This window comes from Phalacrocorax aristotelis, chromosome 10, assembly GCF_949628215.1.
Source record: "Phalacrocorax aristotelis chromosome 10, bGulAri2.1, whole genome shotgun sequence".
In the NCBI taxonomy this organism is placed as follows: Eukaryota; Metazoa; Chordata; class Aves; order Suliformes; family Phalacrocoracidae; genus Phalacrocorax; species Phalacrocorax aristotelis.
Window position 1 is genome coordinate 18,301,400 of NC_134285.1, and position 17,310 is coordinate 18,318,709.

The following is a 17,310-nucleotide window of genomic DNA, read 5'->3' on the forward strand; positions in this document are numbered from 1 at the left end:
CAGGCACTCAGCTACAGGCACTGATAACAGAGATGGGAGCCATATGCCTCCCTCTAGCCCATGCAGGGATCGGCTTCCACTCCTGGCAGAAGCGCAATGCCTTGCTGCCACAAGGCGAGATACCAGGAGCCCACAAGTCTCTCCTGCTTCCCTAAACTATCCCAGGGCAAAGCATCTGGGGTCCCAGGGTCCCGGAGAGGCGCAGGCCGGCTCCCCACACCGCTGTCCTCTGCTACATGCACATTTCCCGCTGCCATCCCCATGCCACATAAGCTAGCAGGATGCAGCCCGTGCTGTAACAGGCAGCAGTATGGGCAGCTGGAAACACACCTTTGGCAGCTGGAAAACCCCTGCCCTCCTCCCAAAGGGGACAGAACAGCCAGGTGCCACCAAGTACCATAGTGGCTGTAACTTCTCAGAGCCCCTGCCTCAGGCTCAGGGACTGCTCGTACCCCCACAGGCTGGTTCCAGCCTCCGGCAGCAAACACAGCTCAGCAGGAGCAAGGTTGAGGGTCTCAGGGGTGGCTCTGGGGTTTGCTCCCTGCTGCCCTTCCCCAGCAGGATGGGACCTGGTACCTGCTCAGACCATACTCACAAACTAAGAGCTGGCTCCCCTGGCCCAATCCTATCCCCCACCCAGCACAAATAACAGCATCAAATCATAAGGGACGAGGAGGAAGAGGAGAGAAGGGGTGAGCATGGGGAAGAGCCCCCGTGACCTGATCCGAAGCGGCGTGGGGTCCCTGCAGGTGCTGAGCGTGCGGCGGTGGCTGCGCAGCGGCAGCGGGCCAGCCCTCCCCAGCGAAGTCCTAGTTTGGAGAGCGAGCGTTCCGCTTCTCCCTCCGCCTCCTCCCCGCACTGCAAACCCTGACAGCGCTTGTTAAAATAACCAACGGCACTTCCTCTCCAAGCAGCCCTGAGGCCGGCTCACCCCTGGCTGGAGATGCATGCACCAGATGGGGCCCAGAAAGAGAAGGGTGTACCCCACCACCAGCACCCAGCCACCCCTCCAGTGCCCAACTAAAACTAGGAGACGCCACCGCTCCCCTTGGAGCAGCATGAGGAGAATAGTGGGAGGAAACTGCCGAGGCGGCGATTCTCTCCCGCCTCCTTGGGACCTCAATAAAGGGGTTTACTCGGCTGATCAGATCTGAGCCGCCTGCCACAGAGAGCCTGTGCTCATGCACAGGAAGTAACTTGCTCCCACGTTATGGCCAGGGTCTGGTCCAGGCAGGCTCTACTGACATCTCATGATCTTTTTACCTCCCCTTGTTGCTGCAACCCACCCATGGGACCTCTCACAGCCAGGCTGGGGACTTCCCCGTCACACTTCACCACCACCACCCAGGGTCCCCCAGCTGCCCCCAAGGGAGCCGCTCCCAGCCAAACACAACCCAGCTCCCCTTTGGGGCCACAAAACCCATCTCTGCTTTGGCCTTTGCAGAGAGCAGGGTCACGCTGAAGGCCAGCTTGCTCCACGATGCCCACAAGGGGTGATTCACCAGCTATTGTTATTTTGGTCATTTACCCACCGATGGGAGCCGACAGCCACACACGTGGCCACAGCGAGTCAGCATGGGTGGCCACAGCTGGGACCTTATCCTTTCACACTCTGCCTCCTCTTGCCTGTCCCTTCCCCTTGCCTACATGTCACGGCTAAAATTAGACGGGGAGCTCTTTTCCTCTGTGTGTAGGAGTGTGCGTGTGCGCTTTTGGACTGTGCCCAGTGTCCTCGGGGCCTGGAGGGAGACTACAGTAAAACGATCATAACAAAACGTCAGGGGAGGCTGCTGCCAGGGCGGCGAAGGCAGCCAGTTGCCTTCCCTGATGGGTATCTTGAAAGCAGTTCACAGGAAACCATTAACCAGAGGGGAGCCAGGCCTAAAGGCTGAGCTGCTGCCGTCTCTGTCACGGCAGAAGGAGTAAGTGGCCTCTGCGAAGCAGCAGGACCCAGGGGTGGGCAAGGACATATGAACAAACCTCTCCACCACCAAAGCTGCTGCGGGGATTGCGTTCAGCCCTTTTCTCACGGCACCAGTGGGGAAGGGGAGGCGGAGATGCCCATGGCAGGCAGGAGGAGATGCTTACCTCTGCTCAGCTCGCTCTCCCCTCAAACCCAACAGCTGCTAAAGGATGGAGGGCTCAACCCCTTTCCCTACACAGGGTACATGTCCTTCAGACTTCCCTTCCCAGTATCAGGGAAGGGCCAGCTGCCACTAGCAGCCAAGCAGGTCTGGGCATCCTCACAGACCTGGGGTGGCAGCAGTGCAGGCTGTGACCACAGGAGGAGGAGGGCGGCTGAGGAGGAATGGCTCCAGAAGGGCCCCCAGAACAGTCCCCAGTCCATCACTGTTTAGACCCACTTAGCAGGACTGGTGGAATGTTTTCCTGGTGTATTTCTCAAAGAGGAAATTAAAATTGTGCTATAACTAGCTGCCCATCCAAAGCAAAGAAGCACAGTAAGAGACGTGTGCGATTCCTCATCAGCCCCTCCTCCAGCCAAGGGAGCTTCCCTTCAGCTGCCCCGTGCCCACCCTGCTCTCCCCATCCCCCATGGTCTAGGCACAGCAGAGACCCCAGCTGACACCTCCTGCTGCTCCTCACCCCCACCACAGTCCCACCTCCCTCCTGGGAGGGCAGGACTTGCAAACAGAAACAGCCCGGAGGTATGCCCAGGGCAGACTCTAGCTGGCCCCAAAATCCCTTCCAAGTCAAGCAGACCAGTTAGAGACCATGTCACTGGTTCTCCAAGTCCTTCTCCCTGGAGATAGAGGGAACAGGAACCCCAAGAGCCCTCTCCTTAAGCCAGACAACCAAAACTTCCTGCTGCCTTTCTCTTCTTTCCCACCATGACCTTCAAACATGCACACAGACAAATTGGTGTGAGGGAGACCTTCAGCTCCCCGTGCTGCTGTCGCACGTTTCAGTCTGCTGTGTTCAACCAGAAACCACTGTTCTGAGGCAATATGCAGCCCTAAGCAAGGCCTTCCAAGCGAGGAGACCCTGGTCCCACGCACCTGAAACCACACAAGCGGCAGCCCCTGCAGGTGTTTGCAAGGGGGACACTGCTCAGCATCCCCTAGAAACCCAGTCCCCAGTGATTGCCCCGCGCAAGAAAAGCCTGAGGCTAAGACAGGAAAGACACCTCCTATTTCTGCGTCCTGAGCCTTCATCATGACCCCGTGACTAAGCAAAGCACATGCTGACTTACCATCTGAAAGGCACTTGTTGGTTTAACTGTGACCCTGTTACTGATATCAAGTCTAATCTTTGGTTTCATTTTTTCACCTCGGGGCAGCAAGCTACCATGACTTTTTCTCCCCCACCTCATGTCAAAATTGAAGTAACTCCTTTTAGCAATGTTGAATCTATCACTTCTGGGTTTTGCTAAATGTTAGCTTGTCCCTCTGCTACAAGTGGGAGGCCAGGAGAAGTTGATTTTTTTTTTTCTCCTCCATCCTTTTTGTTCTAAACACCTTCAGCATATCTGCTCCTACGTGCTTCCTTTTCTTCTCTTATCCAAACATCCCCACATCTGCCAGCCTCTGCAGCCCCACTGATGGGCTCTTTTCTCGCACCATCCTTTGGAGAGGAGATCCCAGGGGAAGAGGTGCTGCCAGTGCAGAGAGCAGACCACTCTCCCCCTTCCTGCCGTAGGTGAACACTTCACTGCAGACGGGTAGCGCAGGGCTGCCTCATTCTGCTCCCCACGTTTCTTTGCTCTCACTCCTGCAGGGTGACACCGGGCGCTCTGGAGACCACTGAAGCAAGGGGAGCAACTCAGGCTCCAGGTGCAGATGTTGGGCAGGTGTTGTTCCATGGCTCCAAGTGCTACCAGGACACACAAGCCCATGCAGTGGTGAGCTGGCTAACAGCTGCCATAGCTGGAGGTTTGCCTCTGAGCATCAGACAGTCCGTGGCAGAAGGAGCGAGGAGACAAGGCCAGTGGCCCTGCAGAGGGGAGGTGCCACAACACCCAGCCAAAGCAAGCCCCAGGGAAAGAGCCAGAGCTGCACAGCAGAGCGCCGAAGAGCTCCAGAGAGCGACCGTGCCCTCTGGTGTTCAACCCATGGCACTTTGAGTGTCCCCAAACCCCATCCGCCTCCCCTCTGCAGAGCACTAACACTCACGCTGCCTCTTGCCCCTAACACCTCCAACCACGGGACTCCCAAGCAGCACTGGGACATGAGACATTTGTATCTACAAGGTTGGGCAAGCTGGAGACTGAGCAGGAAGCTTGGAAAGGCCCAGGATGCCATGCAGACAGGGTGATACCCAGAGAAACCGTTCAGCAGGAGCCAGGAAACAGCAGCCCTCAGCAGGGGGGTCTTCCACTGCGGCGCCTGTGTGTGGCACTCACACAAGCACAGCCAAATCCTGACCAGGTTGATGTGCTGCTCCACAAAGACCATGGCATAGGGAGCCTGGGACTTGTCCTTACCTACACATGTCCTCAGGAGCACTCGTGAGCCCCCAACACCATGGCTACCCTAGGTATTGCCTTCCACACCACAACAATGTCCCAGCAACCAGGACTGCCTCCCAGGCCCTGGTTTCCTACCAGGTCTGGCAGCCCCAGCCCTACTGAACTTCAGGCTGCTTTGGCCATTTGGCTAAACCACCCTTTCAGCATTGTCGTCGTAGGTCTTCAAAGCGCTCAGCATGCACAGGATCTAGGTGCTATGGCCCTCGTGCCCTCAGCAGCTAGGACATGGAAGTGGAAGACCTCAACCGGCCTCCAGCCCACACAACAGCAAAATGGAGGCTGCCATGTTAGCCGATGAAAGTCCAGCAGTGAGCTGCCCTCTAGAACAGGGTTAGTGACACAGGCAGCAGGCAGCCTGGCTTTTGGCGGCCTTGGTTAGTGCAGACACATGAGGGTGACGTGGGGTGAGATGTGGGTGGGAGGGAGGAGAGCTCTTGAGCAGAAACGTTGCGGCAGCTGCTGGGACTGCACAGCCTGTGCAAGCCAATAAAAATACCACGTACTTATACACTGCCGGCCGGTGCTTTATCCTCCTGGATCCCCATCGGCCGGGCTGGCTGCCCTGGAGACAAGGTAAGACACCTTTGTGGGGCAGGTGGAGTCTAGGGACACAAAGAGAGTGGTCAGCAAGTCCTCCCCTGTCTGCCTGGCACATGGCACCATCCTCCCCCTCCATGGCTTTGCTGCCCCAGTGCCATCCCTCCACCCTGCACACTCTCCCCACAGCCTCGGTGTTTGCAGACCCCAGGGGCCCCAACGGCACCCAACACCACTGACCCTGCTGTCAGCTGTGGGGGTCAATGCAGGAAACATGCCCATGGAGCTGGGGTCACTGAGGCTCTTTCTCCCTTTGGAGCCAGTCAGCGAACATCAAGCACCACACTCTGGCTTCTGGGATACTGACCCAGCCCAGTCCAGTCACCTCCAGCCCAACCCAGCCAGCTGCAGGAGCCTAAGGGTGCCCAGGCCCTGCACCTCCAAGGGGTACATGGCTCAGGGACTGGGGCTGGGTTAGCACAGGGAGGGACCCCTGCTTCCCTCCCTCCTCCCCTGCGCCAGCCCGGCTCCTGGCAGCCTTCACCTCAACCACTGGGTCCGAGCATGGATTTGAATTTCAAACAAATCATGAAGGCACTCGCCAAGCCCTGCATGGAGGGGCATTGTTTGGGCACAGCAGGGCAGCTCACCTGCTCCCAACCCTCCAGCCCCTGTGCCTGGGAACTGAGCCCTGGGAGTCCTGACCCATTGCCAGCCAAGGGCCAGGGAGCAAAGCTCTTGGTGACCCAGCACAGAGGGGAGCGCCTTTTTTGGGACCCCTCTGACACCCGCCCCCAACACATCTGCTTCCTCTGTCATTCAAACAACAAGAAAACTTGTGGGCAGGTAATGCCGTTGTTCAAGCCCAGGTGGGGGGTCCTCGCCAGCAGCCTCTGCCTGAGCATCTCCTGGCCCTAGGCCAACCTGTAGCTCAGCCAGGAGCTGGGCTGGGGAGTGGGGTGCCTCTGACCATGCACCCTGGCAGCTCTCAAGGGACAGGAGCCCCACCATCTCTTAATCCTGCCATCTGCCAGCCTCCAATGGGTGCAAAAATCCCTGCAGGAAACATCCTCCCACCACCACCACATTTCATCAGCAGCAGCTGCCAGGCGCCTGCCACCAGAGTGCCCCATGCCGCATCCCCTTGCGTAGCAACCTCAGGCTTGGGTGGTAAGAGGCTTAGCGCTGGATCCGAGTGGCTCCCGGTCAGGGCCAGGGCAGCAAGGCAGGATGAGATACAGATAATCTGATTGAGGGGGAACTTTCACATGGAGGGGCCTGCACGTGGCCAGCTGCATGGCCCCCCACTCCCTCTCCAGGCTGGCTAGGGGCTGTGCCCAGGGGCTGGGAGCATGCAAAGAGGCTCCGAGCTGTCTTAGGTGCTTCTGCCCCGTTGATTCTCCATCCTCATTCCCGCCGTGAGTGCTGCCCTAGAGATGAGGTGGGACCCCCTCAGTCAGGGCGGAGCAGGCAGGAAGGAGTCCCCCACTCTCTGGCTCCGCACCTGGGCTGTCAATGTTAAGCGAGGGACAGGCTGTTCCGGCACCCACGTTTCCTGTGGGAGCCGAGCTGTGCCAAAACGAGGGGAAAACCCTCTGCAACAAGCTTCTTCGTTAGCTCCCCTGACTTCCTGGGACAGCCAGACAGCAGGGCCACGTGACTTTCTGCAAAGCCACAGCATGTTTCAGGGCCAAGTCTGCTCCCACCATCAAGAGAGCTGAGCTGCAGCTGGCGAGCTGGGGAAGGGAGATGGGGCGAGTGGAGCCAGGGAAGGGCCAAACGGTGAGCTTTTCCCTGCTGGTCCCAGGTGGGATTTTCACACCTCTCTGGCTGGAACCAGGCTGCGGTGTGGCTAGAGCCTGCCACAAGCCAGCGTCCTATGGTAACGCTAGGGGACCGACAAGAGCAGTTCAGCCGTGCCTGCTAGCAGCAGCCCACAAGGCACACTGAAGGCATCTCCCACTGACTTGGGGAACACGGAGGGGATGGGGCAGCAGCCAAAGCTGGGACTACCTCTGGCCAGACCTCTGTCTGCCCCCAGAGTGGGGCTTCCCAGAGCAGTGCCATGTACCTACTACCCTGCACCCGCATCTTGGGCAGCATGCCCCAATCCCCCAGAGACAGGTCCCCAGCTCCCACCAGTCACTGCCAGCTGGGAAGGGCTCCTCTGAGGCGGGGGATCCTTAAATCATTTCCCCAGGCCCTGCACCACTGGGAAAGGCTGACAGCCATGAGATGGGCAAAGGTCAGGCAGGCTGTTCCCAGGCGCGGGAGCAATGGCTGCAGGTAGAAACTGGAATTGGCAGCCTAACCCAGACAGCACGACCTGCCCGGCAGGCAGGGCTGAGGCAGGAGGCCCATTAACTCCTACTGTCTGGGATGGCAGGGACTGGGAAGAGGTCTTCTCAGTTAGTCCCTGGTGCGATGAGTAAGAGTTTCCCCTGGGGATGGAGCTCACGGTTAACTACAAAGTTAACACCCCCAGGCATCAACCCCTAAATCACAGGCAGGAGGAGAAGCTGGGCCTAACACATATCTGGCATGGACCATAGAACTCCACCTGCCCTGGGCAGTGGTCTGGCCAGCACAGTCTCACTGCTTGCCTTGGCAGAGCTTCACCCTCCACCTGATGTCCTGACGGGGAGGAGAAGAAAGCCTCCCAGCTCCAAAAGAGAGACTGCAGCTGCTGCCAGGCCTGCAAGCTGCAACAGAAACAGGGGGTATTACTTTTGTAATACTGGAGAGCTGGGCTGGGGAAAGTTCCTGGACTGGGGATCGCAAAGACAGACACACTTATTCCCTCAGAGGCTGGTGCCAGCTCAAGAACCAGCAGGACAGGTTTCCCCTATTTCCACACCTCGTCTATGTCCCTGAGTAGGTCCTGCACCAGTGTCCCTAACTCTAAAAGTCTCTGACAGAAGCAATTCACCTCCTGCCAGTCCCTGTCTTTTCTGAGAAGGATGGTTATTGGCCCAAGGTTCAAGGAGCCACAGCCCGCAGCCCTAGCTCTGCTCCTGAGCTCAGCATCTCAAAGTCAGCACCCGTTTACGGGAGCCAGCAAGCAAGCGAATGTGTGGCTGTAAGCTAACGCAGGAGCTTCTGCTCACGGAGTCACCTGGGAAAAAGAAACCAGAGCTCCACCGAGAGCAGAGCTGGAAGTTGTATTTGGACGCTTTGCCAGTTCTCTGAGGAAATTGCCTGCTCCCCAGGCACCACACCACAATGAGAGAAGGAAGTCCTACACTGCATCTCCCACTGCCTGCTGGAGCTCCAGTTGCCTTCCACAAGAGCATCCCCCCCATACCAGAGGGCTGGCCTCACCTTGTGAGCATCTGCTCTTAGTCCCCCAGAGGACCCATGCAGTCAAACAGCCCCCAAACCCTCCCACCTTGCAATATCTGTGGCTCTGCCTCTCTCCTCTCAACACTGTCTTCTTGCAAAGACCAGTGACCACTCCCAGTGCCCTCCTACCCTTTTGCTGCCCTTCTCTCTTCCCTTTGTTTTTGTTCAAATGAGGGAAGAGGTCCCTTGTCTTCCCTCCTCTGAGCCCCTCTAGGAGATTACAGAGTTTCCTGGAAGGGATGCTCCAACGCCTAAGCAGATTAGAAGTCCTGTCACCTTCTCCAGCGTGGGCGCATGGTGCTGCGCCAGTCCCTGCTCTGATCTCGGGAGGGCAGTGGAGCTGCTAGTGGGTGCCCAGAGCTGGAGAGATGAAGCAGGCGGCAGGGAGGGCCCCAGCCTCTGGGAGCAGCTGGACCCCCCACACTCTCATCCTTTGCTGCCTCATCCCAACAGCCCATGAGGAGGCTGTGTTGGCTGCCAACAGGCATGGCTGCTCAGCACGCCTGACTCTTGTTTTTCTCCTGGCAAGATCAAAAGCCCCTGAGCTGCCCTACGGGAGGTCAGGCCTGGAGCAGAGAGCACAGAGCAAACACAGGAACAGCTCTCCCGGCACATCCCACCTACCCTGTGTCCCACCCTAGCCCAGGTGTTGCTGCAGGGGACAGCTTGGGGCACCCACAGATGTTGCTGTCCTGGGCCCAGCTAATATCATCTGTGGAAGGTTTCAGAGATAGAGGCATGCAAAAGCTGCATGCATGGAGGAGGCTGAGTATTGCTCCACAGCTAGTTGGCAGCAAGATGCATTGTGAAAAAGCCTCTCTAGAGGTAGGTGCTGCCAGCATGCAGATCACAAACTTCAGGCTCCTCACCACCATCTGCAGGGCACCTGGGGTTTATACCACCGCACAGCCCCTCTACCACCATGCTAGGGGAAAACAAACCCGAAGACCTGCACCCTGACTGGACCTGCTCACCAGCCAAGGGCCAGCAGGTTCAAGGGGACGCGGTGGTACCACCCTGCACAGCGGGGATGAGAAAGCCTGGGCAACTGTCCCACCAGCACATCTCCCCCAGTTTTCACATGGGTGTGAGCATCAAGCTGCAAGAAAGATGATGACAAGTGATGTCCCAGAAAGACGTAGGCGGGTGCTCGGCTCAGTTTCTCGAGTGCCGTTTACCCACATGACGTGCCACCCACAGACCTTCCCTTGGGCAACGGCAGGCACCCCTGGGCTCATGTGCAGGCTCCAGCACTGGGCCCACCAAAGGACCATAGCAAAAAACTTGGTCCCGTTGTCTCTGCAGGGCATCTGCCCACCTGCTATCCTGATGGCAGCTATGGTCCCTGCTTATGCTGCTGCAGCAGAACCAGCCATCAAGCCTACCTCCTCTGAAGGGGAATGTGTTAAAGACCCTAAAACCCAGAGGGAAGACCCATTTCAGCATCCCTCCTCTCCGGCATAAGGTAGAGCAAGAAAGGGGCTTTGTCCCCAGCACTCACACTCCCACTCCAAGTGCCCCCTGGAAAGGGTAAACTGTGCTGTTCACTCACAGCACAAGAAACAAGCTACCTAGGAAGGAAATTTAATCCTAACCACCTATTATCTGATCAGCCCCAATCTCTTTATCAGCCAATTAAAGGAATTACCCATCCGTGGCCCGGATGCATGTATTGTGCACTTGTCTCTGTCAGCTCTGGAGCCAATTACTCCACCCTCCTGTAAGGCAATTACGAGGTACAGAAATAAGCCCACTTTGCAAAACACAAGCTCAGGGGCTCACCCCTCTTTTTCTTCAAATCCCCTTGGGGCTCACCTGCCCTGGGGACAAGGCAGGCTCTCATGCTGTTTTGTGAACCTGTCCCTTGCCTGGCTGTGGCCGTGCCTCCCAGCGTTGCAGCGGGCAGAGCCCAGCAGTGCATGCCCACCTCGGGAGACCACCCTCCTTGAAGCCAGGGCTCTTCAGGGACTCACCACTGCTAGCAGGTAAGATCCTGCTCATTGCCCAAGTTTCCTCTAGACCCACTTCACAGCCACACACGCTCTGGCTGAAGCCCAGAATTGAAGGGGGTACAAAACTCTTCACTGATGGCAGTTGGAAAGCATTTGGGGGGGTAGGGGCTGGCTGTGCTTCTTCCCAAAAGAAAGCGTAGCAAAGCCTTCCCCCCCAATTCCCTCAGAGGAGGTGGAACTTCACGTGGGCCCCAGCTCTGATGCTCAGGTGGGCACAGATTCAGCAGCATGCAGCTAACTATCCTGTACAGCTTCCCACCAAGCCACCTCCCACAGGCGTGTGTGGGAGTCCCTTCCTTCTCGGAGGCCTGTGGGAATATCTGCTTGCTCCCCTGTAGCTCCATGTGCTCCATTCATCACCCTGAGCCAGAAGAAACCGGGTCCACCGTCAGCGGAAGACGAGCAAGAAGCATTGACACACCAAACAACCCGATCGGCATTTCCAGCTGTCCCAGCGGGCGTGCTGGCCCCCTCCAGCTCAGCACCTCCTGCCTGTCCCACTTTGCCTCTCCCCCCACATGTCGATGCTGCAAAAGGTTGTTTAGGTGTGGAGAACTTCGGTGTATGCTCCGATATACTTTGCAGGAACGGCAGCCCAAACCCCTAGGAGCCAAAGAGAGATGCCATGCAGTATTGGGGACAGGCCAGAGACTGCCAGGAGCTCCAGGCAGCCACTGCCACCAGCTCTGAAACCAGAGCGGATGAGAGCACTGCTCAGTGGTGGGGTGACCTTGCAAGACCTCTACTCCCAGCGCCAGCTTGGCTGTGGAGGTTGAAACTGGGGCCTTTCCCCTCCATCCAGCACTGGTGACACCACCTGGGAGCAGTGCATCATGCTTCGGGTCCCCTGTACGCCAAAAATGCTGACGAGCCATAGCAAGTTCAGCAGAGGGCCACCAAGACTGGGGGCAGGACCTATCAGATTAAGGAGAGGCTGAGATAACGGGGGTGGTTTGGCCTGCAGAAGAAAAGGTTAAGGGGATTATTATTACTCCCTGACAATAATCCCAGATACCTGATGGGAAGACACGGAGAAGACCGAGCCAGCCGCTGCCCAGAGGTACAGAGTGACAACCTGAGAGACAATGGGCATGGGTTGCAACAAGGGAAACTCTGAATAGATATCAGGGAACAAAACACCCCAGGAGCTGAAGCACAGGAACAGGTGCCCAGGGAGGCTGTGCAGTCTCCACCATGATCTCAACATTAGCAGCCTGATCAAATTCGGCCCTGCTTTGAGGCAGCAGGGTGGACCAGGTGACCGCCAGAGATCCCTTCAGAGGTCTGTTATTCAATGTCTTTTTACACACCTCTGGATGGCAGGGGCACCCCTTTGCTTACACGGGCTGAGAATCCCCCAAATCCCACGAGGCCAGCAGCAAGGGTGCCAGAGGCACAAGGAACCGGGCTGACTGGGGAGGAAGCGAGCGAGGCTGGGATCCCAGCAGCTCAGGCAGTGCAGGACTGGCACAGCCATCACCCTGGTGCTGCGGGACTGCCGCTCTTGCAGCCGAAGCACAGAATGGATATGCAGGGATGGAAATCTGTGGTCCTGAGCTGGTGGAAACGAATCCTCCGGAGATGAGGCTCTGACTTCTCCGGGGAGGAGAGCAGGCGCAGTGAGGGCAACGTTTCCCAACTTCCCATGGCTCGTGTCAAGAGCTCAAGAGGAGGAAAGCTCAAACTCATCCCCCTTCATCCCCACACCACGTCCCGCATCCCTCGGCGGTCACCCCCGACTTTATCACCGGGACTAGCCCCCTGTGCCGGGCCTGGTGCGGCGGGTTCGGGATGCGGAGGGCTGCTGACAGCTGCCTGGTGGCGGGAGTCTCCCCCCGGCCGGAGGCGAGGCACCCTCCACTGAGGATGCTCTAGTCGCCCGTGGCCAGCCCTTGCCCCGGGGGACCGAATTCGTCCGTCTGTCCGTCCGTCCCCGGGCGCCGGGGCAGGCGCTGCCCAGAGCCCACCCGCCCGGCCCACCGCTCACCTGCGCCCGAAGAGCTTGAGGCCGGTGAAGCGCTTGCTGCTGTGCCGGCGGCCCAGCGGCGGCGGCCCCCGCTCAGCCTCAGCGCCGCCCGACGCCCCGGAGGAGGAGGAGGAGGAGGAGGCGGCGGCGGCGGCGGCGGCGGAGGAAGAGGAGGAGGAGGAGGCAGAGGGCGAACCGCCGGGCGGCGGGAGCCGCACCGCCTCCATGGCCGGCCTGGGCGCCGCCACTGCCGCTGCCCCGCGGCCGGGGAGGGGAGCGGGGGCGGGCGGGGGGCGGTGCGGCCGGCTGGGGCTCCCGCCCCCCCGGGGCCGGCAGGAAGTACGGCGGCGAACCGGCGGGCCCGGAGGCGGTGCCGAGCCGCCAGCGCCACCTGCCGCCCGCCGGGCCGGGGCCGGGGCCGGGGCCGGGGCCGGGGGCTCCAGTCCGCCACCGGGGGTTCGGCCCCGCGTCCCGGCGCCCGGTGGTGCCGCCTCAGGAAGTCGAGTGTCAGTTCCGCGATCGGGAAGAGGCTCGGCGGCAAGAAGCGGAGCCTCCCTCCTCCTCCTCTTCCTTCTCCTCCGCCTCCCATTGTTCACCACCGGACGGAGCCAACAGCCCTGCTGCCGCCACCACCCTCTCCGGGGACCGGGAGCCACCGCCGGCCTTGCTGCCAGGGCGGACACTGCGGCTCCGTGCCTGCCTTTTACCCAGCAGCCTGCCCCGCTTCGCCTCCCCACCTCCCACGGGAACCGTCAGGCACCAGCCTGGCTCCTCATGGCTGGCGGCGCTGAAGCTGCCTACAGCAAGGAAACGCTCACCCTGCCTGGCAGGAGCAACCCTCTTTTGCATGGAAAATGAGCCGGCCGTGATGGCTGCTTTCCCCCGCTCCCCCAAAAGGTGCCAAGTCAGGGCTGCAGGGGCTGCACCAGTAGGGTCCCAGCTGCCAGCCAGGCGAGGCCGCTCATGGTGACCCGTAACACCCCCAGGGCAGGTCCCGCTGGCTACCTGGAACTGTTCCCAAGAGGTTTTGGACCTGGGAACAAGTTCTTTGGGACACACCTTCCAGCTCCCACCAGCTGCAGGAGGAACCTGACAGACCCCGTGCATGCGCAGGCTCCATGTTGAGGGCGCCCATGCAGCCCTCTGACATCCTCGCTGGAGAGGTTGTGCTGTGCAAGCCCGGTGCTGGCACCCGGAGGAGAGGATTACTGGCGAGGCACCAGGAAAGGATGGGAAGCCTTTCCCCCACCCCCAGAAGCACGGGCTGTCAGTGTCAGCCACAGCAACTCAGCCCACCAAGAGCAGGAGGAAGGTGGCAGAGCCTGGCTCAGCGGGTACCTCGTATCTAAGTCCCCCGGAGGGCTCTGGGGAACATCCCAGGAGCGGTGCCGCCACATCTGCCACAGCACGAGCTGATGCTCTCAGCCAGCCTGAGGTTCACTCTCGCTCTTCCTCCCTTGGCGGCCGCTTTCCGGAGTCATCCTTAGGGCAGGTCCCTGGCACGGCTCCGCCGCCCAGCCACCCGCCCGCGGCCCCGGCTTTGTTTGCACCCTTCACCTGGTTCCTCTCTCTGCACTTCCTGGAAGTGTGAGGGCGGCTGTCATCGCAGCCGGTTGCACCGCACTCATCCCCCCACGGCACGGGGCCACCTCCTCTGCCGGGCCCTGTCCAGAGAAGCCTCGTGTGCGCTCTCAGCAAGCAGGAACACACACCCTGGCGTGCTGGGCTGTGGGCCAGGGAGCCTCACCTCCCTTGCTGGGCGTCACTTTGAAAGTCCCCGGGCTCGAGGCAGCCGCCTTTCCCAAAGCTTCCCCAGCACCATGCAAACAGGGAGATGGCAGCAGGGTTGTCCGTGTGGTGGGTCTCCAGACACCCTCCAGCCATAAGCATCTGCTTGCCCTGCACCAGAGTCTGTCGAAAAACACCTGGGTGAGACAGATACAGGGACTGTGGGAAGCACAAGCATCTGGGAGGCTCTGGGCCAGCCGTCAAAGGGTGGAGAGACATTCATTATCCATCCCCCAGTGTGGGTCTGCTGTGCACAGCATGAGCCTGGAGGCTTAGCCTGTCCCCAGCTCCAAAAACCCCAGCTCTGCACAACCAGACACCGGTCAGTCTGCTCTGGCCTCCAGCTGACCTTCAGACCAGTGAGGCAGTCTGTGGATGGCTTCTGTGGGGCCAGAGAAAAGCAAGTGAGCAGAGGCAGCCCCTGCAGCCCACACAGATGGCATTTCTGAAGGGGCACACAGGCTTGCTTTATACTCCATCATCAAAAGGAAAAAAAAAAACCTACTGGCAGACCTTGATCTCACCAGGAGAGCTCTGAAACTGAACACAAACCACTGCACTAATTACCGTGCAGAGGGAGGAAAAGGCAGGTCCTAGATGCCTACCTCCAGCTCAGAGGTCGAGGAAGGGAGAGGTTTTGTTATCACCGAAACGATTCATCATCCCCACCACTTTGCCTGTCAAATGCGTTGGTCACATTTGCTCCCTGCCTGCAGACATCTCCCAGTCACGTTTGGTGCTGCCCCGCAGCATTGATGTCCAGTCCTCTTACCCGGGAGCATCGGGGCTTGGTGTTGCTGTCAGAGCAGTAACACACTCTGCCTCGGGACAGTCATCCTCCTCTCTGTGCTGTGTCCATGTGTCCTTCCACAGTCCTGTCCCTTGGGCTTGGTGAAAAACCCCAGGGGATCCCATACAAAGCCCAGCTCTGGCTGTTCCTGGTCAGGAGGCCAGAGGGGACCCTGCTGGCACTGGTTTCTCTGCAGGGAGCACTAGAGAGGGAGGGGGTCACTGTGCTGGGTGGGTTTGTGATCCAGCACACCCGTCTCTCCCGTGCTAGTGTGTGCAGTCCCCAGGTAAGGAAAGGGTTAAGCTGCCTACTTAGCCCAAACCTGGCAGGATACCTGCCTGTGGGATTCTTTGTGAGCTGGGATCAGATAAGGGAGGGGTTGGCCAAGGGAGGGGATGGCCACTAGGGTAATTTCAGTTCAGGGATCCCAGCTGCCCCCACCCAGGAATGTCCGGGTGCAGTTTTGCATTGCCCCTAATGCAACCTCCGTGCTGGCCTGCTCTCAGGGCATCCCGCTCCACACTCCCCCGTGCACGCCCAAGGCTGCGGCTGTGGCTGTGGGGACAACCAGGGAAAGCTACTGGTGTCTTCTGCTGCCTCAGGGAGCAGGCCTGGCCTACCTGATGTGGAAAAAACATCAGCAGGAGGGAGGGCAGGAGCATCGCCTCAAGCAGCAGCGTGGCCTTGGATTTGCTTAAACCAGGGAGCCTGTCTGGTTTAAGAAGGGTGCTTTGGGGCTGAGTTACACTGCCCTGCCCTGGCACTACTGCAGGCATGTTCCTGTACAGCCAGACTGTACCCACAGCCTCCCAGTTTCTCCAAAACTGCTTCTTGGGATGTTTCCATCTCTTGTGACACACAGCCCAATCCCCGGTTTACCACTGCCTTGCACCTAGGATCATCCAGGATGAAAGCTGTGGAAGGAACACACACCTGCACTGCTCACCAAGCACTGCATGGTGCTGACTCCAAACCCATCCCACCCTGTCTCCACCAGAGTGTGTGCCTGACAGCAGGGCCAACACCAGCGGTGGGACTGCCACAGCACCTGGGAGCTTTCACAAGCACTATGCCCAGCAAGCAGAGTCTGTCTCTGGCTCCGGAGAGGGTCAGGGCAGGGTATGGTGAGACACCTGCTTGTCACCCCGCCGACCAAGGTCTGTGAGTTGTCACCTGCTCGTGAGGACTTTCCAGCACTGTAAGCTTCCCTCTGGCTGTGCCAGAGGATGCCAGCCATCTCCTTTCCCCCGCTGCACAGAGGGATGAAGAGACAGATGTCTGTCAGAGCAGAGCAGGCTCCACTTGCTGGGAATGAATGGGAATTTGATTACGCTGCTCTGCACAGCTGGGCTAACATGATTAAAAGGCTAGCAGGCAGGACTCAGAGGAAGGAGGCCTCTCTCTGCCCCTCTCTCCCTGCAGCTGCAGGCTCTCCTTCCTCCCCAGTACCTGCCCTGTCCAGCCGGGATGGAGGGGCTACACACCCTCTGCCCTGGGACTTCACAAAAACCCAGAGCCAGCCAGATCTGAAGGCAGAAGGGAGAGAAGACAGCAGAGAGCCTCAAGCAGCATTCCCTGGCCCTGCAGGGCTCCCACCTCCCTCTCCCCAGCAGGCCCTGCCAGCTACCCCTGCCTGTGCCTGTGCCCAAGCTCCTTTGCTATTTACATTACAAAGCATCCCCCTCCACTCCGCTCTCTGGGTTATATTTAGCTCCCTGGCACGGAACAGTCTCTGAGATGCTTTAGCTTCATCCTATCTGCCAGCCAGGGACCACGCTGAGCAGCCGAGGCACCCTGCATCTCACTAGCAGGGATGGGAGCTGGCAAGGGGATGCTCTGCTTTGCTCTGTGGGGGCTAATGCCAGGCAGGGGAGCGCAGAGGGCCACTGGGACCCCTCTTCCTGATGCCACAAGATGCCTGTGAGGAGCCCTATGGTGTGTGGGCTGTGCCAGGTGCTGCCTCTGGAGGTGGCTGCAAGCAGAAGGGGACTGGTCTGATGCCCGGTACATCCCTCACCCCATAGACGTAGCCTGTGGGGAGCCAGTGCAGCAAGCTTTTGTGCACTTGTGGTTTCCTTTCTGGGTAAACATCCCTGCGGGTTGGGTTACTGGGAGCGGTGGCAGTGACAAAGGCCACCGCTGCAAGCGTCACCCCGAAAGCAACTGGGCCAGTGTCGAAGATGAGAGAGAGCCCAGAACTGCACAGGTCCCCAGCCCCACCCAAGAGGCTGCAGGGTGCTGCTGCAGCCAGCCAGCACCCCTCCCAGGCCTCCCCAGCTCGAGGTCACAGGATTTTTCCTAGAACAAAGTTCCTTCAGCCTCTAACTCACCTTATGGCCACTGGAGCTGCCCCACTTGGGGAGCTAGAGATGCTCCTGCCCCACTGCAA

The 17,310-nt window shown here is 59.3% G+C and overlaps 1 protein-coding gene across 2 annotated transcripts in view; it reads right to left on the bottom strand.

Annotated features, from left to right (window-relative positions):
* DGKZ (diacylglycerol kinase zeta) overlaps window positions 1–12,780 on the bottom strand; it is a 46,109-nt gene extending 33,329 nt beyond the window's left edge. Inside the window, exons 1-2 of one of the 2 annotated variants that reach the window (XM_075105503.1) lie at window positions 12,365–12,780; window positions 4,990–5,088 (exon numbers count right to left, since the gene is read on the bottom strand). In XM_075105503.1, coding sequence (XP_074961604.1) covers window positions 4,990–5,088; window positions 12,365–12,570 — 305 coding nt within the window. In that variant the 5' untranslated portion in view covers window positions 12,571–12,780. The remainder of the gene's footprint in view (window positions 1–4,989; window positions 5,089–12,364) is intronic. The other variant, XM_075105504.1, reaches the window with a different exon arrangement.
* Window positions 12,781–17,310: the final 4,530 nt, after the last annotated feature.